Raw genomic sequence first — 23,714 nt, forward strand, 5'->3', positions numbered from 1 at the left:
CTTGCTCAGAAGGATCTGAGAGCATTTAATCAAACCACATCACTCTTCTCTATGTAAACACAGAGAGCACTAAGACCTACTTCAGAGAGCAGGTACAAACTGGTTACTTAACAGGAGGGATGGATCATCAGCAAACTTGACTCAAACCAACATCTCAAAAAAACCTTCTGGGAGGGTTACCTAGGGCAACAGAAAAATGCCAGGAAAGCAGCACACCCCTTCCAAAAAGAGGGTAGACTACACAACACCATACACGTAGTAACCTACACATAAAGACAACTGAGAAACATTTCAAGCATTTATGCCTTTTTCTCCCATTGATTTCAGAAAATTTCACCAGGCTGCAGTCTGCATACAAGCACCTCTGCCCCTATCTTTATCTCACTGCCCTGTCACACATAGGTTTATATATAATAAAGCAGCTGCATTTCCTTTACTACCCCCCAGTATTACTCACTCATATTCTTAAAAATTCTGCAAACAGACCAAGGTAAGTGGAAGACTTTTCAGAATCATCTGAACAAAACTCAGTGACTGTGCCAGGGGGAATGAAGCCCAAGTACCTGTATGTTTATGTTTACGTTGGGACGCTCAGTTGGCACAGGGCTGCTGCGCTCTGTCTCCAGCTGTTTCAGTTTTAGGAATGTGTCTTCAAATGCTGAAAAAGATAGAAAAAAAAATCATCTTCCTGATGTTATTGTGGAGTTATTTGCCTTGTAACTTGCATTCTTCCTGAATACTAATTACATGGGTTTGAAGTTGTGCAAAAAAGCACAGGGATGGGAGAATCTGCCTACTTGCTCAGGCTTCAGTGCAAGTTTCAATCCTACAGAGTGTGTGTACCTAATCACAGTGCTCTGCACTCCTGTGAGTTCATCTACCCAACAGGGAATGAGCAAGCACACAGACTTAATTGCTTTTATGGCTGCACTTCACTGTATTTGTGGCTAAAGTCAGATCCAACAAAGATCTGACTTCTCCTATGTACCTCTGTCCTTGTAAATAAGCTTTGTTGTCCCAGTGGTGGGTAAAACTGTCCTTATGCATATAACCTAAGGGAGCTTCTAAAACAGTTCTGCATTTTTGTAAGGAAACACTCTCATAGCAACCTAACTATTTAACTTTGACCCCACACACCATAATATGAAAAAATCTGTAAATTTGCTTACGATCAGAGTCTGCTTTTTCAGCAGCAGTTTCCTTCGTGCCAGGATGAGGGCAACTAAGAGCCTCTTCTGAATCTCCTGTTGCCAAGCCAACAACCGGACGGCCTATGGCATCATCAACACAAGTTTCTGGCAGCTCTGTGCTGTCTAGCAAATCAACAAGAGGGATGCTGCAAAGGCAGAAAGATGGGCAGAGATAGGCAGAATCATGTTACCACTCTTCCTGTAACAAGAAAAAGCTTTGACACATGCAATCTCTTTTTTCAAGCTGTCTTCTGCTAACCAGATACATTCTGTAAAAAGTATTTCAGGTAACTAAACAGACATTGGCTCTCAGTGAGCTTAAAAAACATGACAAAGGGAACATTTTATGTCTCTGTAAGTGACTTCATGAAAGAACAGGTCTGTGTTGCCTGCTGCATCATCACACAGCAGTGGAAAAAGTGAAGAAGGGAAGTTTTTAAACCATTAAATACACTTTTTGGAACAAACATTTGAAGTTTTCCTAACAAACTCAAGGTACCCTTTACGATTTTTACATGAGAAAAAGAAAAGTGAGAGGGAGGGAAGTTGATATCAAAAAAGTTGTTCATGCAGCACTTCACCCAACACTCGCAAGCAGAACAGAGGGCAGAAGGGTGCACTGCACAGGTCTGCATTGATGCTGTTACGGTCAGGCATACCTATAACTAGTTTCAGTTTTGTTAGCTTAGGTAGAGACGTGAATGAAACTTGAGCAGTCACAATATTTTAAGTGAACCATAGCATGTATGCTGTACCCTGTAAGGATCACTTGTTTCACCTCCTTTGCCTTCTGATGGAAACGTCTCCTTTTTATTTTGCCCTACGAGCTGTACTTACAATGAACAAAGAAAAACAATTATAAAAAGAAAAATTATATTATGATGCTTATGTTGTGCAAGCATTCAGGAATCTCATACATCTCTTCCAAGTTTTGGAGCAGCTAAAGCTCTCCTAAAAGCAAACTAACAAACACAGGAACAACTGCTGCAGAACAAGAGGGTTAATCAGACATGGCCTATGCACATAACTGCACCCTGATTATTGCCCATTTTAGTCTACAATTACCCTTACAATCAGTTTGGTTGCAATATTAGTTTAAGAAGAAAAATCTATCACTTTTGAAAGTCCCTAATATGAGAACAATGACACCAAGGAAGTATCCACAACAGAACTTACCCTTAAGCACAGACAAGAGACGCTTCCTACTGGGCAGTTTAGACCAGTTTCTCCCTTACCACTACCAATTTAATGCCCCATGCCTCTCTCCAGCCCCTGGAATCTGGAAGCAGTGCCCTGTTGTCACTAGAGGCTCCAGGAGAAAAACTCTCCCCCTCCAGCACAAGCACCCAAAAGAATCCTTCCTATGTTAAATATATACCTCTGAAACAGATTACAGGATATCACCGTTTTAGTGCTAATAATGTACGAATCATCTTAAGACAATTAATTGCTGTGAGGCAAACTGAGGTCACTTGCTTGATTCTCTTAAAGCAGTGCAATAAGAAGCTACTAGCAAAGCAAATAATAGGAAACTTTTCAACCTACTGTGCAGCCTCTTTGCACCACTAATGGGGAAACAGTAGATAGTCTTGCAAAGGGGGAATGATGGATACAGAGATTTTTGTTAGAAGTAACAGACAGGAGTAGATGCTTTTCCAACCAAGGTAACAAAGGAAGTGAGACTGAATCCCATACCTTACTATCAGAGGACGATGATGTATGAGAGTTTTCTAATCTTCACATGAAGACAACAATTTTCTTCCTATTTTCTGAGAGTTTTCTGCAAATAGCCTCCCAGTTGTTTAATATGACAACCATTACAGAAATTTCAGATTTTGTCTGCAGCACAGAGAGGTGCTGACACCATGTGTTGAAGAAACTTGGAATAAGTTCCCATGAACTCTACATCAGAGAGGTGATGTAGAGCATCAGTAATACTTCTTTGTGCTTAAGTCTTCTAATTATTTTCTTAGCACTGTAGCACAGTGGACAGAAAATGAGTGAAAAATGAAATTTATCTTAATTAGAAAACTGCTAGGATAATTACACTAGCCTTTTCCTCCCCATGACAACTGCAGTAATATTTACTAGACAGACAAGAGAGCTGATTCAAGAACTTGCCTGCTACAGATCAGGGCAGTCTTAAAATGTGACAACATATTCAAATAGCACACTCAGGGTCTAGTGTGTTCCAAAAGCTGCTTATGCTGAGGTGACCAAAGTTTGTATAACAACTTATTGCCATTTGTGCCGTGGGATGGAGAACTGGCTGAGGTAGCAAGGACAACCAGGGTGAGACCCTGCAGCTTCACCCCTGCATCATGGCAGGGCCTCAGGGAAACTAAATGAATTTTAGGTGGACTCAAGGAAGCCTCAAAGGCCAAGATTCAAGTAGGAATTGACCCCATCTTGCCTTCAGACCCACTGAAACACCTACTCAGCTACCCTGAGATACGCAGTCAACAAGAGGAAAGTCATACTAGGGAGACTCAGCCACTGGAATTTGCAGGCACAAAAGACAAGCTCTCCAAACAGCATCAAATCATTTAAGGCCACCCAGACTCTTCACCCTCTTCAGAGCACCTGCAGGAGGACTGCCATGCTGGCTTCATAAACAGCCAAACTAGGGAAATAAAAAGCACAAGATACTACTTGCATCACTACACAGAATTTCTGACATCTCTTACAAACACACTGATGAACTGTCCCACCAATCAAAGGCTGCCCAGGAAAAGTAGGAAACAGTCAGCTTGCCCTTCTCAACAATGAAAAGGGCACTAGCTTTCCACGCTCCTGTATTTACCCACGTACAAGGGGATATTTTGAACTTTGCACAGCAGTAAGTGCCAGGCTTTGTGTCTCCAGAATCAACTTCTACCAGCATATTTTAAGAAATACTCTGAGTAGAAATGCTGATAAAAGATACCAGCAGTTCATGCCACATAAATAATTATGCATATAGGAATAATGAAGACTTGTAGTACATGGAAAGGTTTAACCCAGTAATAAATCACACAGAAGTCATTATATGCTTAGGGATTTCACACAGTTAGGGGAGTAGTTACTGCATTCTCTCTTCTTTTTTCCTGACAAATATATTGATATTAGTATGTACCACACAGCACTCAATGCATAATGTGACTGAGAAAGCTGTCAATTACAACTGGTGTGGTTTTAATTTCCTAGTTGAAAAGCAAAACCATACTTCATGCTAGTTTATGAAATACAATCTTCAAAATACAGTAACTGAATCTGCTACAAAAGAGGTAATTCTCTTACAAACAATCTAATTGCAAACAGCACGGTGTACCATGCAAGTTCATTTATTTTTTCAAACTGGTAATGACACAGAATAGTCTCTGACACAGACTCTGCAAGGTAGTACAGCAGTATGAAGTTCTTTGTTAATTTTCTTAATTTTGTTGCATCCAATGTTGTACCTGAAGGTAAGAAGAATAGTGAATTTAAACCTTTTCAGATTTTTTTTCCTAAATAAAAATGCAAAATATTCAGAAAAAAAAAAGAGTTTCCTTTTCCATTAAAGTGTGGAAAGCAAAAGGAAAAATCCTGGGGATGTAAGATCAGACAAACAAAGACAGCTCATACACATTCTAATCGAGCAAGTCCCACATTTCAAGACTTCTGCTGTCTTCCATTTGTTTGAAGATAATTCTGAATACTGACATAGTGCAATATGTGCAAGTCAACAACTACAGCAAAGGTTGAACCTTTTCTGCAGCCAGCACCCTGGGAAAAGGTGCTGGCTGCAGAACATTCAGAGATACTAAGCAAAGCAAAAAAAATATTACCACCACCCTGTTTAGAAAGACATCTCTGTGCTTCCTCATTGCAATTCCTAGAGCATGTGACCTGTCCCTGTAAAAATGCAGCTTGGTGCTGTTGGGATGAGCATCTGCTACTGAGAGCTGTCACTCACCCTAATGGATACTAAGATAGTAATTCTCCTTAAGTCAATGAAGGCACATCAAAATAAGCCCAGCACAGAGGAAAATCTACCCTCAGGTTATATGCAAGATTCACAGCCACGTGGCAAAAGCACGCAAGGTACATCACACTGAAACAATTTAATCCTAAAGGTAGATGGATTTTAGGCAACCAGGGCTGAATCTGTCATGCAAAAAATCTACTACAAAAACCTGTGTCACAGCTTTAATTACTGAACTTACAGTTAATTCCAGGGCAGTCCATGACCATCAGGAGGGTCACCAGCCCTCTGCTCAGCACTGGAGAGACACCCCGGAGGGCTGTGCCCAGCTCTGGGCTTCCCAGGACAAGAGAAACATGGACATACTGGAGGGAGTGCAGCAAAGGGCCATGAAGATAACAAAGGGGCTGGAGCATTTGAGACAGGAGGAGGGGCTGAGAAAGCTGGGGTTGCTCAGCCTGGGGAAAAGAAAGCTCAGGAGGATCTCACCAATGTTTATAAAAACCTGATGGAGGGAGTAAAGACAACAGTCAAACTCTTCTCAAGGAAGCCCAAAGAAAGGACAAGAGGCAATGGGCACAAACTGAAATATAGAAAACTCCACTTAAACGCAACCCCCCCCCCAACTTTTCTTCCTGTAAGGCTGGTGAAACACGTCTCTCATAGCAGGTGTGAAGTCTCCATCCTTGTAGATACTCAAAACCTGGCTGGCGTGGTCCTTGAGCAACCTGCTCTACTCAAACCTGCTCTTAGCATGGGGGTGGACTAATTATCTCCAGAGGCACCTTCCAGCCTCCACTGCTCTTTAATTCTTTGACACCCTCACAAAACTTCTCTGATACCCGAGGAGTCAGCCACTACTTGCAGTGGCCTGACCTCTACAAAAGCACATCTAAACTTAAAACTGCAATAAAACAGTGACTTGTCATTGCAACAGTGTTCTTGCATTTTAAATACAAAAGTATCCCAAATTCCTTCATTCAAATTAGTGGCTTTTTCTCCCTCAACTACAGAGACATTCTATGATATTGTTAAGTTAAAACACCTGTTTTCATTTGCATATTCTTATGCAACTTCATAAATAATAAAGGAACACATGGGTTTGCTTCACTCCAGAAGTTTACAACATCCACCATGCATAATCTAAACCTAAAAATAACACAACAGATTGCTCCTATCACCCTGGTAGATCTCACAGATCTTTAATATACAGTTTGTACATCCTTTTTTTTTTTAAGCAGAGTCATAAAATAGACTTTTCATTAGCAATCTCCTTCCCCCTGTCAGATGCAGGGGTGAGGAGACAAAGTATCTCAGGCAATATTAAGTTATGTCTTGGTTGACACTTACTTTCTTAGTTCTTCTGGGCTGAATATCTGGAAACAATATTTTTGGGCTCTGTGGCAATTTGAAACACAGTGAAAGAATCTGAAAATCATTCAAGCACCTTCTTTATCCTAAAACCCAAATATAAATGAATTTTAAAAGCCCTCTATTACAGCTTTTCATCTTTTTTTTCTTTAAAACAGGTAAAGAATATTGCAATTTAAAAGAAGCTAACTTCAGAAAACACATGAAAACACAGTGTGTTCAAAGGTAAAGGTCTGTTCTTCATGTAGTTAAAGGCCCCCAAGAACACCAACGAGCCATGAAGCTGGAGTCTTAACCTCTGACTTAAAAATTAACCCCGTGAATCATATGGTTGAATTGGAGTCTGTCAGGAAATATTTCTGTTTCTTTTCAACTGAAGCACAGCAGCAAAAAAGAAAATTTTTTAGAAAGAAAAGAAAGATAATTACTCTTTGCCTTTTTGGGAATTCTGCTCATTTTATTCTTAAAAAAAATGAAAATAATTCTTTTTCATTTCCAAACAATATGTTTCAGAAGAGGTCTTATTGAAAAAAAAAAAGGTTAGTTTTCAGATCAACCATGTACTTAGATATTTTCATGTGACCATGGTTCAAAAGGAGTGGCAGTTACATCCTCTATTTCTCTTAGATTTTTGAAACCACATTATAACCCACTAGTTTCATGTGTAGTTTTATAACAAATGTGACTTCCTGCATGGCTTTCAAAGATAAACCCAGCTAAAAAAAAAAGTAAATCTTTCAATCTTAAGGAAAACCTTAACATAATTTAAAAGATCTATCTAGATATAAATATAGATAGATATATATTGTTTTTAATGTAAGAGTGACGTGTGGCTTCTGGTCTATATGTTCTTTTTTCTTTGAAGACTAAATACCAACAGCACAATATGCAGAGCCTTTGTCATAAAGCTTTTCTCCCCCTCTACAGTCAGCTTTGGGTCCGTTGTTCTTATCTCAGAGACAGCTCAAGGGGCAATTTCTCAGGCTCTGCTGGGAAGCAGTCCCAAGCTCCAGCAAGGCCCACATCTCAGAGGCTGGTCATGGTGGTTTGGACAGCACAGGCACCAGCACTGCTGTGCATTCCCGCGTTCTTCGCATTGCGCTCGTGGACGAACGCGGGGCACTGTCCGTCCGCGCCGCGGGTCCTCGGCGGGGCCCACGCGTCCCACGCGCTTCCACCACGGAGACACCGGTCGGCAGCGTCAAAGGGCCTGGAGTGTTGGGGAGCGGGAGGGGGCACAATTAGTAAACGGGCACGGAGGAGGAAGAGGGTGGAAAAGTAAGGCAAAGGTAAAGATAAGGAGATCGATGCGAAAAGATGAGGAAGAAGGGCATTGCTGGGAGGTAAACGCCGAAGGAAGAGGCATGCGAGGTACGTGTATGTGAGGACACTGCCAAATAAACCCCTTTTCTGCACAGTATCACGCACATTTTTGCACAGTTCTGAAATGACAAGTTAAGCTCTCTCATGTATACATTGCCTCCACTTACCAAATGAAAAGCGCGTTATATTTCAAAGTGCTTCACAAAACTGAGTAAGAGCTGTGTGCGTTTTACAGATGGGAGGAAATAACACAAGAGAGGAACAGGCCTGCCAAATATACAGCATACTTTGTTTGCAGAAAACAAGTTTAAGTGGCAGGTCTAAATGTACAGCTGAAACCAACATCTGTAAGCAATATCAGTTTTCAAAGTCACTGGAAAATGCAGATTCTAATGCAAGTTTCAAAAAGAAAAGGAGAAGAAAATAGAAACTCAGAAAAATGAGCATTACTGTGCAGGAAAAAACAGTAGAGCAAACACAAAGAATTCACAATTTAGGTGACTAAGGGACTAATACTACTGAAGAAGTTGACTGCAGCTATGACTTGGATTAGCATAAAAAATTTAGTTGGAAAAGGACCATTTTACAAAAGGTCACAATACAAACTAAGATCTTGCTTTCTAATTTTGCATATGAAGGCATAATGGTTTGTAAATTTTAAATTTTGAATTACTAAAATCAAACCCACAGAAATGCCATGCACAGTTATGGCTAGTCTATACCATAGTTGGAATAAGGTCCTCCAAAAGCTAGAAAAAAAGGCAAGGGAGAACACTCACCACTTTAAACAGTGTTTTGAAAAATATTTTTATGCAGGAGCCCTTAGCTAGGAAACTGAAAGGCTTTAGGCACAAGCATCTCCAAAGCAGCAAGGATAAGCAATTTACTGAAACAGCTGAATTTTAAAATACTTAAAAAACGGGCGATGATCAGATGAACAGATAACAGATGTTATCTGTTGTCTGTGTAGCACTAGGATCCTTCACTGGTATGTTTTAGGAGAGGTTGATGTGAAGGTACAGTCAGGTATCAAAAAAGTGCTTGGAAGAAAGCACTTCATAAACTATTGAAGCAAGGACATTCTTAAAACAAAGGTATTCCTTCAGCTTAATGTAGAAGACTCTACTTAATGAGCCAAATCTAAACAAAGTGAAATGATTGTTGCTGTTCACATAGAGGGGTCAGACAGCCTTCAGCTCAAATTCCACCTTCTCATGTTCCAGAACAGCCAAGCAGCCAGAGCAGGAGCTGGAAGATCACAGTGTTAAGGCAGGGAAGCAGAAAAGCATGCAGGATTCTCAACAGTGGTAAATGATTAATGTTCAGGGATAGTTCTCCTTTAGAAAAGAGACAGGTTTTATATAAAGGTCCTCCATGGGTAAATTCAAAATTTTGGTTTTTGTGAAATATGCCAAGGGAGTGATCTGTACATACCGAGGGCTCCAATCCTCAACAGTTTGTCACATTTTTTTCCCATCTCTTTCATGTATGCAATTAAAGGAAAGCTACATCCAACAGCAAGCAAAGAAAAAAAAAAGAAAAAAAAGAAAAAAAAAAAGAAAAAAGAAAAAAATCCCCTACTTATTCCACAATAAGGATGAAAATATAAAACTTTTGTGTCCTGTCCTATCTTGGCACAGAAAGAGCTTCTTGGAAAAAGACTAAACTTAGAATGACACAGTTCATGTTTTAGGCTTCCCAGACTTGCAGAACACTTTCAGATCCTGCAGACCAGTACAGCTTTCCTGTACTGACAATTTTACAGGAATGGAGTAAAGTTAAAAAAAACCAAAAACAAACAACAAAAAATCCCACACTAAAATCCTTCCTATCTGGCAAAGTACTTTCTACAATCTGGCACAATTGCTGTTGGCAGCTGCAGCATTAACATTTTAAATTAAAGGAAACATTGACATTAGGACGGATCTAAGCTGCAAGGTAGCCAGTACAGGCATCTGCCAAGCAGAGCACGGAAACTCATGAGGTCGGGACCTTACTTCTAAACTCCTTCAATCCAACTATCTACCAAATCCACAGTCCAAAAGATTTTGGTGTTCTCAACAATCCTTGGCAAGCTCTCTCTAAAAGAAGACTATTTTTCTGACAGAAAGCAAAGGTAATTCATGCAGAAACAGGCCAATTAAAGACAGTAGCAGTTGGAAGGAAATCCTGTTAGCAGCACCGAGACACCCTTGCAGGTGCAATAGCCAAGTCACAGCCCCCGGCAATAAATACATATGTTCTGGCAATTTTATTAACCTAATCCCACTTCCCGTCTAGGCAACCAGAATGTAGCTCAATTGCTGACTCAGCTCCAAACTGTTGTCTTCTTCCTACAGCTGGATTTGCCCTTTATAACAGGCAGTACTGTTTCCAGTGGATACACTAAAACCAGAAGACAACTACTTTCAATAATAATTATATGGCTCAAAGACACACAACACATTCGCAGTACAAGCACTGCACTCTCAGTTAAAATGCATCAATTGCCAAGAAGCTTGTCTTCTTCACAACACGCTGTTTTGGGTTACATGCAGGTGTATTTCACATTCACTCCCACTCTTCTATACAAAGGCTACATCCTGCAGCAGCTGGCATATAAGCTTAGATGCCTTGACGATGTTATGACAGACAGGCTTAAATTCTTAATCCTAAAACAGGCATACCAAACCCAAAATTGAAACAGACTGGCTATAGAGCCCTCTCTGCTTCAGAACAAAAGCAGTGAGATTTCAATAAGCAACAGCAGCCTTGCAAATACGAGCAGGAACAGTAGCACCAGTCAGATATCCGAGGAGAGCTGCTTGGAGCAAAGGAAATACAGGTTTCTAGCACTCATCTTGCAATTAGGCCAAAAGAACAAAAATAAAACCATATTGAGAATGCTGAAGAATAAGGAGACCACCACCTTTCACCCACCACCACGGAAGGAATCGAGCGATCAACAGGATCCCACCATAGACAAGCACAGAGTTCAGATACTAGATAAATCAAGGGCAAAAGAAAGAAAAACAGCATTGATCATATGTTCTGATTGAAATTTCAATAAAATGCAACTCAAAGCAGAATTACCATTCCCCTTATCATCCCAAATCAGTAGTACGAAAAGTCTTTAAATGAATACGGTTTATGAAATTAAAATACATCTGTCATTGTACTGTTAGAAACAGCTATCATCTACTTTTAAGAGATACTGAAGCAAAGCAGGTTCATATGCCTGACAATGGTAGAAAGGTTTTTTCTCTTGAGGGCTGAAACTGCTTGGGATAAGAGCTTTTGTGTCACTCCATTCCACTGTTACTGCTCCTGAGGAGTCTGGCAAAAGCCAGAATTATCCTTCTGGGATAAGACATATTGCCTCTGAAGGCACAAGAAGTTGAAGAAGTTAAGATGACATGTGCACAAGAATTGGGTTGATATATGTCAGTTTCGGTTTGAAAATAGCTCTGTAATATAGAATTAATTTAAGAAAAGTTAAATGATATGTACATTTATCTATCTTCAAACAAATCATCCTCGTTTTGAGATGCATCCAATCCATAAAACAAATACTATGACTACATGAAATCAAAGCTCTTATCTTCAGCTTGTGTCATTTTCTTCAAGCTCCCATTCTTCCCAAGGTCATGAGAAAAGCCACCCATTTCAAAAGGTTCAAAAGTGATTCACAAAGATACCAGTTTACAAGATTCTGTATTATCCTAAGAATCAAGGTAAGCCCTTGGGCCCATGATACCAAGCAAAAGGTTACAAAGGATATTGTGGCAAATGAGAAGGACATAGCTCTCTCCAAGACTTGAAAATGCTACTTCAGCCCGTGAAGAAATTTTCTTTTGTTTGGTAGTGACTAAGCCACACATAATTCATAGGAAAAAATCAGCTGCATGATCACTAAACTTGATTGTCAACTTACATAAAGATACAAGGAGAGCAGCTTACTTAAGTACAGATAAAGGAATAGCTACTTGAATCATGCATAAGCAAACAAAATCCACTTCCCAGCAAAGCAGAACATACCACTTCTTGTCTTGCTGGCTGGCTCCTGGGCTCCTTGGGAGGTTTTCTATTTCCACTAAGACTGGGGTGGAAGGAACCGCTGTTACGACAGGTAGGTTTGGTTTTGCATTCCAGTTCTTTGGAGACAAAATATAAACAAGTTATTATACACAATTAATGACATGATGACATGCTAAAGAGAACAAAACAGATCACCACTCCTTATGCATGAAACTAAAGCAAGGCCATTGTCTTCCCTTACTTCCATAGCACTGGATACCTATGCCCAGTCTTTTCCAGTACTGCACACAGTACTGGGATCATAGGGAATCCAAGGCTGCTCAAAGATTCTGATAAAGAGCTCTGGCCTGCTGTGTCCTTTTTAAGTTCATGCAGTAATGCCTTCCTTCTGTAGGAAACTTTTTAATAATGACTGGCACCTTTGTGTTGCATGCCTTTGGGCTGCCATTTGAAGCATAACAGCTCCTGAAAAAAAACACTCCTTTTGCACAGAAGGCAAAAGGCTGGGCAGAGTAGCAATCTATCAGTGAAAATTGAGTATTTTAATATTAAAACAACCCAAAATCTTGTTTCCACCAATATGTGACCCCTCCTGGTGCACTCTTCATCTGAAATGCTCCAGAAAGCTAGACATTGTCTCTCCAAACTCCAAGTCTTTTTTTTCTGATACACAGAGTTACTTTACACTAACATCATCCATTTTCAGTGAAACAGGATATTCTGTGCACAAGTACTGAGGAGACAGGTATCTCTGATTTCCTTCTCAATTTCAGAAAACAAAGAATTTTTGCTAACAATGTATTCTTTAATTTATAGGTGCATTCCCCTCTTTCAGACAAAAAAATACTGTCACCAGGAGCAACATAGGTGCTAATGAACTACACCTCCACCTTTTTTTTTTTTTAATTTTAATTACCATATAGAATTAATGTGCTTTGGATAATAACAACTCCCCCACAAAAGTACTTTGTGTACCTATGAAAATCTGTATCTATAAATAGTGTCATTTCTAGAGTACTGGGGCAGGAGGTATCTTCCTTACTCCAGCTAAATTAACCAATTATCTTGCTTGTCAATTAGCAGTCATTTCTTGGTATGCAATTTAGTAAGTTAACTGTTTTAACTTTCAATTGGTCAATCACTGGATTTTAAGAGCAAATAACAAAATTCTCACATCTGTTGAAACACATTAAAACTACCTTTAAAACCAAGGAAAGAGAGTCCTTACTTGTGATCCATTAGTTTGGCTGATAACAGCATTGTTTGCAGTACTGAAAGACAAGAACAATTTAAAACTGAGTCAGATCAACAAACTGCTTTTGCAGACTGATAGAACTGTAAAGATTTTCAGAAAGAAACAAGAAGACTAACAGATATTTTCAAAGTATTTAACTGTTCTCACAAAGAAAACTGAAAAACTTACACTTTAGGTCAGCTGTCTCATTCTATGTAGCTAAGGGTACCACATTATTTTTTATTTGTTCAAGCTGTAGTTTATCTGTAACTCATCTGTTTTTTCCTCTTCCTTGCCTTAACTAGTTTGGTTTAAAAAGCCTTCCTAATTCAGCAGTAAAGTGGGATACGTTTAAAGCAAAAATTATACAGTTTTAGTTAAAGTCCCAGCAAATACGACATTGTTTCAAGTTCACCTACATGCTGTAGATACTATGTTCCATAACTAGAACCCTTCTGATTTGAAGCTTCACATCACAAAGTTTATCACAAAAATTTATGAGTTTGTTCTGCATACAGAATGGACTCTAATGGACTTAAAAAGCAGCTATTCAAAGTTTGTGCACAGCAGCTCAGCACAGCATTAATAGTAATTCTATATTATTAAATATTTATTGTATTTGATAAATTAAATATCTATTCTTGATGATTTTTGAATCTGCAAGAGACATCTCACATTTTCAAGAGATTTAAAAGCATTATACCTTATACAATAACTATGCATTATAAATCACGCAAAGCAAACTTTCTCCCCAGACTTCTAATCTTCTAAAAAAAGGTTCCAATCTCCTACGATCCATTAATCTGCTGATTTATGGTCTGGACAATAATTATCCAATCTGGCAAGGTGACAATTCAAACAGATTTCTGTATCTACTTCAGTGACTCTTTAGAACTATTTTATTTAAAATACCATAACGTCAACACTGAACAAGTTGTTCCTTGTCTGTTCCCTACTTTGTCCCTTCTCTATTCAGAGAATGTGGAAGCTACCACAGAATAGTCCACATTTAACAGAAATATTAAGGAATGCCTTCTGGGTAGTACCTTCCCCTGTGCTGAGTTAATACAGAAGAATGGAACAACATACATCTTTCATGATGCATTTCAATTAGCAACACTGAAGTGTAGAGTTTCAGAAATGGCACAGCTTGCTGCGGAGACTAACAACAGTGCCACACCTAGGTGCAGATCAGGAGACTGCAGTCTTATCAGAAGAAACTGCTCATGAAGTTTCTCTTTCCACTCTCAGAATGACCTAAGCAGCCTGAAACTCGGAGAACGGCTTGACAACATAGCATGATGAGAGTAGTCATTAATCAAATGGTTGCATTTTGCAGCAGAGGATCTTTAAGCACTCTAATGACACCCAGTTTGGAAGAATTCTTTCTCATTTTATAAAAATAAAAAACAATACAGGATGTCACAGAGAGCAACTGTCGCCTTGTCCCCACACTTCTCAGACTTCTCCCCCTCTCATGCAAGAATCAACCCTCCTGCTACAAACAGAAAACGTTCAGCTGCATTGAGCATGATGTTTTGAAATGTTATTTTGACATTCCTTGCCCAGCTCGTCACGGTGCTTAACATCTACGAGCACTTACTTTTTAAAAAATAATACGGTTGCAATTAATCACTGTGATGTTCATAAGTTATTAGGGCAAAGGACAAAAACCAGAACTGAGTGACTTAGTTCCTTCACTATCAGTGTTCTTAGTTCTTTTTGGGCTTCATACCTTAAGGAAGGGTATGAAAACTGTGTGATTCAGATATATATGAGTAATTTACATTGCAACAGCAAGTATGAACTTACATATCCAGGAAGACCTTCAGTACAGAAATAAGGAACCAAAAGGCCTCCCGCTTTAAATGTTGATTATGAATAAACATAAATACTTAAGTATATAAAAATAAATGCAAATGTTGTATAGAATATAAAATCACTACCCTATTTCAAATATTTATTTTACTATCTTTTCTCTGTGACCTTCACTTGATGATGTATTTCAGTCACACAGCCAGAGTAGGCAGATTCCAGAAGGAAGACATTCTCACACACTTTTTCCTGATCTCTTTACATGGCAGCACACAGAACTACAATTCATATCCAGTAAGAATCATAGCTAGTCATAAACAAACTTTTCTGTCTGCTAGTAAGCAAGTCTGGCAAAATTATCTATGTGATGACAACACAAGAGTTTTGCTTCGAACAGTGGTTTTTATGTAAAGCAAACAAACACAATACCCATGGCAAAATCACAGTTAAGAGGCTATCACTGAATATCCTCCTTCTGCAGACACATACCCAAGTACAGGTGGCAAACATCAAAAAGAGAAACTCAAATACTGGAATGCACCTTACCTCGTTTCTTCCAGTTTAGCAGTGTGTGCTGCAAAAATATAAAGCGTTAATTAAAATTTAATTTATAATTAGGTTATTAATTAAATATTAATTATATGATTAATAAAAATAACCTAGCACTGCCTAAAAGTAGGCAACCAAAAGAGTAAAAGTTGCATGCATCCCACATAAATCTGAAGAGCAAACCAAGGATCAGACTTAAGTAAGTGTCTGAAAGCAGACATGGCAGTCACACTTGACCTGTGCAAGAGTGGGAATAAGAGACAAAGTATCACATGCTGTCAGGTTGTGACAACAGACTGCAACCCCCAACAACAATGAAAAAAGCCTCAATGACAAAAATTTTTAAGTCTATTCATAAATTTCAAGTATTATCATTAATATATCACTGCTTCCTGGACCTAAGTTTTCCATCTTCATACTGAGACCTACTGTGCAATCTTCACGGGTGTTTTACCTGCAGAGCAAGCTGGAATGACATGCTTTGGAAACAAGCTCTTTCTAATAAACACACATGGTCTCCTAAATAAGTAAAAGAAAAACTAATTTTGCAAATTCAAGAGAAGGGCAAACAGCTACAGAAGGATTCCTACACAGAACTTTTAAAGGAGATGATGACTTGATTCTCACATTGGATTATACTTCTCAGAATGGAAGTTCTTTTACCTTTCATTTGTAGGGTTCGTCTTGAATATCTCTTGCTGGGCCGTCTTTCAAAGGATGCTGATCTCCTGGCTTTGTTGGTCTTGGTGGTTTGATATTCTGTTTTCCCACTAAAAATGCCATGCAAAAGTATAAAGCAATAAATCACTTATTTTTAATGATGGAATAGAGACACTGCTCATCAAAAACATCACACTATTTTCAATTTGTAGCCTAATATCTGATCTCAGTTCTATTAAAACACCCCAAAATTCACACCTCAAAGGGTCTTTCATAAAAGAGGGAAAGAGTTTTACAAACATTCTAATATTCACCCCATTTTCCTAAGACAAATGGTTGTAGTAATGACTCCTTAAACCTTAAGCTGTTGATAAAACACACTTGCCCTTTGCGTATTTCTGTGGTCACAGTGCTTGATGTTTGGGAGAGCCTGAAAAATGCTAGGAGAGAGTACAGCTTAAGTAATGTTGCTGAAGGTCATAAAGAAAGATGATAATAGGACTAAAAAGCAGCATCTAGATGCTCATGTTCCCAGATAAGTACTTCTTTCCAAGTTCGGCCAGACTCTACCCCCAGGGCAGTGGCACCCTCATGTTCTGCTGACTCCTCGGTACCACCGATCTTTTTTGAAGAAGACTACGTGGTACTGCTACAGTTGCTGGAAATGGAAGAAAAATATATGCACACTGCCTGGGGTCATGCCCCATCCCCTTCCATATGTTCTCACCAACTCTGCTGGGGAATCAACACTGTCCTGCAGGCTACTCTGGAATCACAAGCCATTCCATAGACTGTTACCTGCACTAGTAGTGCCTTACACAGAACAGGCATTATCTGAGGCTTTTGAAGCATTACCACCCCTCAAACAGCTGGGAACTCGGGAGTCAAAAAACTTGCAATGTCCCCAGTTGTGCAAGTTAATCATCCATCCTCTATGGTATGTTTAAAAAAGTGTGGCCTTCCAAGACAAAGTGATCTATGAAACACAATGTACTACATATAAGGAACATAAACCTTGAGAAATCCATATGATTTAATAAAACCAATAATACAACTCACTCAGCTTGCAAGTTTCACTGTCCTAGATGAAAGAAAACCAAGTTCTCCCCTGTTTTCCTGCATAATCCAAGAACAGCAGTAACTGGCAGAAGAGACATGCTAAGTGACAGACAACACTGACCTGTATCGGAACCGAGACCCCAACCGGATGAAGCCTGACCGACTTGAGCTCTTTTGGACAGGACCTCGGAGCCGGAAGAAGGCATGATGTTCCACTGCACATTTCCACAAGTGTTTGCAGGCTTTGGGATGATCCAGTCTAAAGACAAAAGTGTGCTCCTGCTCCTTTCCCTTAAAGCACATAAAGCACACTGACGACTTACAAAGGGACTAAATAAGTCAAAGCTACTATTCCATGCAACCCCAATAAAATTTGGGTCCTATGAATACTGAAATATATGTTTAAAAATATTTTAGGTAGAAATATCAATTTTTTCAGAAGCTTTAATGAACAACTGCTTCGTTGTCTAAAGTTGGAAAGGGCTAGGGAGTCCATATATTTAATAAGTCAAACCTCTGAATAACTTCAAATTAAAGACACCATTACAATAGGAAGGTATTTCTCAATCAGGCTAACATGGTTTCACTTCCAGAATGGATCTCCTCAAATTACCAATGCTCATTTTTTTATTGTCTCCGCTCTATGCAATTTCTTTCCCATGGGAACAATTCTGGAACCTGCTTAAGGAATTAATTGCACTAAATGTGGTACATGGTCTTTTTCTAAACTTTTTTGTGCAATGCACACTCTTTCCAAAGTATCTGGTCTAGTTTCGCAAGGCATTCCACTTTGAAAAACGGGTGAGAAAAAAAGTAATTAAGTCCATTTATTTTTTACTTAAGTCCCTTCATTTCCCGCCTCCCTCACCAAGTCACATTAAAAAATCTCGCAGGCATCCATGTTAATTCTCAGAAATTAAATATAGAGATCAGGAGTATGTAAACTAGTGCTGTATAAATAAGACTGAGATACAACTAAACAGATATTTATCCACCTGTTCATCATCTTCAACAACAACCAGAGTGAGTTTGTTTTTCTTGAAGTCAAGCCTTGTTATCTTTGGCCTGCAAGATGAACAGAAAGTGCAGGTTACGTCTAACTCTCTTAGGAACTCACTGAGAAGGTACCTAATATTCACAGTGCTCTCATATCCCAAACATAAATTTTTCTTCTGTTATTGCAAAAAAACCACAAAAGAGTAAAAATTTAAAATACATTTTAACATACATTAAAGAGCTTACCAGAAAAACAAACCAATCTTTGTGTCTCCTTCAAAGACAAGAACTCCTGTAGGTGTCAGTCCCAGGCTGTAATCATTGCCATCTCTTGCCTAATTGCCAGAAAATACAGATTATATTCATTTTGCTGTTTGACCCTTTATCCAATTTACTCCAGTGGATCATGTAGTTTATTTGCCCAGTGTTACAATTACACACATATCTGCTAATAAAACAAAACCCTTGTGTTTCGATGATCTCATGCACTGAATTTCTCCTGTTTACAACTCTTCGATAAGGTTGACTAAAGTGGAAAATTAAAGTTTCTTGATTTGTCTGTGTAATAAGGACCTCCTTATGCAGTTCACTGCACTTCCTTCTCCACAGGAGATCTATTTTTACTTGTAGATCTTCAACTGGCAGCTGACTGGACCCCAGCCAATTTTAATTACTCGGATTTTTCACAAAACTCTTAGTTAAATACAAACTGTAGCACATATTGCCACACCAATCACATATTTAACACAGAGCAGATATGCCTGGACTAGAGATACCCTCTAGAAATGTATACCAAAGAGTGTAATGTTGAACAAAGCCAGATCACTTGTTGCAGAGATTGCATGAGTACAATATTCCCTTTTCCCCCCCGTCAAAGTAAAACCCGTGTTGAAATGCAGCACGAAGCCAACGTTACTATTTCCAAAGGTCACCACGCTGTGGTTAAACATACCTTGACTATGTGCATGTCTACACCATACATTTCCAGCCACTTAGCTTTGTTTAAGTAGTTAGTTTCAGCCTGCGCTGGTGTTTGTCCCCTAAAATAAAATTTTTGCTGTTAGGAAGGTGCCTGAAAAAGCCAGAAAGGAAAAACTGGTATATGAGAAAAGAGGAAAAGAACTTAGCAAAAGTTTGTGAAAAACCTAAACACTGCTGACACTTGTGTGCTGTCATGAACACCACGGTCACTTCTGTAAGTTTTAATCTGGAACCGCAGCTGCAAAAGTTCCTGCATTTCAAGGTTTTGTATCTCATCATTTTACTCAGACCTTTGAAAAGCTTCATTTTTCACATTATATCCACTTACAGAATATGACAGAACCATATTAAAATTATATTTCTGAACAAAACCACATAAGAAAAGTCAGCAGCATCTTTTTAATACATTCTTTTCACAGAAAAGTCAGTGCAAACAGCTGGGTAGCATTCACTGGAAGATCTAGTACCTGCATTCCTTCCACTTCTCAAAAACAGCTAGTTCCATCTCTTCAGTCTGAGTGGGAACAAACCTGAACTCAGACACCAGTTCAGGGACATGTTCAGCAGGATCATAGTCTCCAAGTTCAGCTACAAAAGAACAGCATGGTTAAACACTGTTCTCAACAGACACGGTGGATATTTCTGCATACAGTGGAACTTCTCTAGTTAATCTAAAATACTAAATTTCTTCTTGCATTCCTCCCTTCTCCTCCAGTTCTCCTTATTTTTGAAGTGTCACCTTCTTTGACAGGGAAATTATGGACACTGAACAAATGGCTGTGTGGTCTGCACAAAAGCTTTGTGTTAATTTTTACTAAGTGCTATTGACATATTCCTTAACAAGCTTCCTATAAAGAAAATTTATCACCATCCTTGAAACTCACCTTTTTTCTGTCTTGCAGAAAGTTTTCAGCATTTTAATCACTGAATTATCTACTGAAATGACAGCTGACTAAAGTCGCAATGGAATTTTGCCTTAAGTTATTAAAAAACAAATCTCTTGAGATTTATAAAATGCAAAACCAGTTCTGACACTTTTCATAAAACTATCTGTCCATTCTAAAGATCAATTTCTGGTTTTATGATTCAATATCCCCGTCCTGCTAAAATTACTCTGTGTCAGGGCACAATCATGCAGCTGTTATTTGTCGCTCTCCTTTTCATCTCAGAACATGATAAATGTCCTACAGGGTCAGTCAAATGGTTCATCTAGTCCACTGCTGCATGCTCAGAGGGGCAGTGAGAGATGCTATTTACAGAGCATATTAGAACATACTAGTCAATGGGTGTGCCACATCAAAAGCACAACCTCCATTTTCCACAGATGTGGAAAGTCCAGCTTTTAAAGACAGATACGTGCCTAAATGCTGAAACTCAAAGTTGGACCCCCATAAAAATAGTCTTGATTTTCAGAGTCACTAAGCATTTGCTCCTCCCACTGATTTCAAGTTGCTTCTTAATGTTCAGCTCATATCAAAAAAATTAGGAATAATTCTGTAATTTGAAGCTTGGGAGTCTGATACAGGCCAATAACTGCTCTCTCTGAAAAAAGGAACTACAGATGTCTGTGTAGGAAAAAAAACAGACATCTTAGTGAAGACCTGGAGAAGTCAAATAAGTGCACACAGTATTCCATAGGTACAGAAGTGACAAATGATCTGAAACCCTGTTTCTTGGATTTCTGAACACTGCAAGCATAATAATAGTCTTTTCACCCCCTCCTTTTTTTTTTTTTTTAATGCTGACTGAGGAAGCCTGTAGTTCTATAATAATTTACTCCCACTAAAATGCCTGCCTCTGTTGAAAGGAATGCTGTCAAAGCCAGCTTAGGTTCCAGCTGATTTAAATAAAAGTACACAGCTGTCAGACAGTAAGATTAAAGCCCTGCTACGGACCTCATTGTGGAGAGAGGAAAGAAAAGACCAGCAAAAAAAGCAACGGACATATGGCCTAATTAGATCACTTTGTTTTTCCAAAAACTTCTTCACTGAACCTGTATCTTAAGGCTCTAACAATGCTAATTTTTAACCATGGAATGTATTCTAACTGTTTTAATTCCGCACAAAAGAGCAGGTTAAAAAGGCAGGTAGCTTCACAGTTTAGTCCCAGCTCTCTATACCTATACATGATTAGGGCCATTAGGAGTTCCTGCCTGAAAAAAAAAAAAGTGTTTTGGAAAATACTTGTAGCAGAAAGAATTTCAGTGATTTAGTTCTGTTACCTAACTCCTGCAGAGTAAGTACAACAGTGCATTGATTTATAAGATGAATGTGGTGTAGAGAATTTGTGCAGCACAAACACATGGCACATCTCCAAATTGCCTCTTCATCAGACAGGACTGTACGTCAGCTTTACAGCAGAGGTTCCAGGATTTTTTGCAGACTCAAACTGGGTTGAATAAGGCCATATATCTATATACTCCAATAAGGACCCAAAAGCCTACTCTAGCAGACACTTGTAAAACTTCAAGCCTCTTTCTTTTGTGAGCTTCCCTGCTTGAATCCACAGCAAACTTCATATTTGTTAAAATCACACCCTCATCCAAACAACAGAAGACACTGGCCAGGAAGATCAGTGATGTAGAACCTATAAAAGCAACTTAGGGTCAGACACAGCTCTCAGCAAAGCCATGGATGCTGGATTCTCAGCTGGAATCAAAAGTTAAAGACAACTCATTAATAAGTCTCAGCTGGCTTGAGCATGGTGCAATACAGCTGAGAAAAAAGACAGTATGTCATGTCTTGTGGCTGAACAAGGGTCTGAAATATCAACAAGCGCAGTTCAACCGTGAATGCTCAAGTATGAGCACGAGACATGTGGCACTAAGATGTTCCTACAAATAAGATGAAGTCAAAATCTGATATTTTATATACAGGACTTTTCAGCCGAGTGCAGAACAAAACCAATTTTGTACCTCATTTGGACAACAAAAAAAAAATCGTACAATGAAATAAAAGTGAGGTGTGTTACTACATCAAAGCAATTCAGGAAGACTGTAGACCTCATAACTCGTGTGAAAGTGGACAGGTTTGCACATAAGCACTCGAGAAAACAAGTTTAGGGCAAAGCTGTTTATTTTCTGAACCTCCTTGTTCTGTTTCAGAGAAATTGAGTAATTTTCTGCATATGCTCTCAGCATAGCCACAATCAAAAAGAGCTGTGTTTCACACTGGATCACTATTGTCTGGGCAGAATCTATTTTCTGTATTTAACAAGGACAGATTAAAAGAGTTAATAAGAGCTGCTCATGAAACTTCATCCTTCCCCTCTTGTACCTACTCACCTTGCATGTTATAAGCTGCCAACTGGACGGCTGTGTCAAAAGGACATTCCAATCTGCCGTACGAAAAATGCACTGTTAAAGCCTGAACTGACATTATTTAGCAGACAACTTATATAACTGACAGTAATGTTTGTGATAAGAAAATGAAAAAGAATTAGTAGATTTTTAACAAATAACCAGGAGACAAGCATTACATTATTTAAGCATTCCTCTGCTGATATTCATGCATAGAAAAGTAGTATTTTAGAGAAAAAATAACATTACTAAGAAAAACTTACTAATTATCAAATAAAAGTTTAATAAATTCCATGCTAGACACACTGTATTGTTTAAAAGGCTGCTTACTTTCCACTAAGAATATCCAGTTTCAGCTGCAGAACAAATAAATACCTGCAGGATTAAATAAGAAATAAGTCATTGACTAATAGTTCTAATATGTCACTCAGCCAACAGGAGTAAGTTAGAGCTTGACAAACAAAAATGTTTTCTACTCTTTACATGGGTTTTCAAGACTATAGAAACTGTACTATGACCTTTCAAGGCTCATCAGTTGGGTATGTGCGTTTTGCATGGATTTCAAATGAAGGAAACCCAAAATGAGAAGTTGTCAAAAGCTGAACTACAGTGTTGCATCGAAAAAGAAACAGGATACCCAAGTAAATATTATTTTTTTTCTCTTTTGTTCCTACTTGGGCAAAACCCGACTTGCATCTTCCGCATTTCCTTCATTATTCATAGGCATACCAATCTCATAAGAGAATGGTTATTTTAAAGTCTCACAAAAATAAATGCTTCTAATAGGGATTGTTTAGTTAAAATCTAACCCAAAAAGCTGACTGCAAAGTGAGAAAAAATAAAGAGTAGGTTGTGGCCTTTCCAACTTTTTACTGTTTAGAGCCAGCTTTCATTCATTGCCTTGCCTATTCTGTACTCTTCTCACTTAAAAATTGGGCGAATATTGAATACAAATCCCTTTGGTGTGCAACACCAATTCTTCCAATCCAATACCCACAAAGAGCAGCTCCTTTGCTCCATTATAGTACCCAGCTTTCCTCTGACAAGAGAAGAGCTCTCATCAAGGATAAAGCACTGGGATCTGTGATGGTATCCACTCTGAATTCTAGCACAGATGCCCAGAAGCCTTACACAACACCAAAGACAATGCTTCTGCTTCAACATGTGCCTGTGTCTCCTCATACTTACACACACAGACACAAAACAGATGCAGGTGTTTTTCCTACAGGTCCCACAGAAATTCACAAATACTTTGCCAAACCATTTATATTCCAA

The 23,714-nt window shown here is 38.8% G+C and overlaps 1 protein-coding gene across 5 annotated transcripts in view; it reads right to left on the reverse strand.

Annotated features, from left to right (window-relative positions):
- EPB41L5 (erythrocyte membrane protein band 4.1 like 5) overlaps positions 1-23,714 on the reverse strand; it is a 57,498-nt gene that overhangs the window by 14,671 nt on the left and 19,113 nt on the right. For all 5 annotated transcript variants that reach the window (XM_051787017.1, XM_051787015.1, XM_051787016.1 and 2 more), the window contains exons 6-18: positions 22,770-22,814; positions 22,425-22,477; positions 19,609-19,729; positions 19,113-19,200; positions 18,407-18,495; positions 18,160-18,229; positions 17,286-17,455; positions 16,109-16,215; positions 15,443-15,470; positions 13,076-13,118; positions 11,848-11,963; positions 1,170-1,336; positions 564-658 (exon numbers count right to left, since the gene is read on the reverse strand). In XM_051787017.1, the coding sequence (XP_051642977.1) occupies positions 564-658; positions 1,170-1,336; positions 11,848-11,963; positions 13,076-13,118; positions 15,443-15,470; positions 16,109-16,215; positions 17,286-17,455; positions 18,160-18,229; positions 18,407-18,495; positions 19,113-19,200; positions 19,609-19,729; positions 22,425-22,477; positions 22,770-22,814 (1,192 nt within the window). The remainder of the gene's footprint in view (positions 1-563; positions 659-1,169; positions 1,337-11,847; positions 11,964-13,075; positions 13,119-15,442; positions 15,471-16,108; positions 16,216-17,285; positions 17,456-18,159; positions 18,230-18,406; positions 18,496-19,112; positions 19,201-19,608; positions 19,730-22,424; positions 22,478-22,769; positions 22,815-23,714) is intronic.

Source organism: Manacus candei, unplaced genomic scaffold, assembly GCF_025592945.1.
Source record: "Manacus candei isolate 608988 ecotype Guabito, Panama unplaced genomic scaffold, ASM2559294v1 h1tg000023l, whole genome shotgun sequence".
In the NCBI taxonomy this organism is placed as follows: domain Eukaryota; kingdom Metazoa; phylum Chordata; class Aves; order Passeriformes; family Pipridae; genus Manacus; species Manacus candei.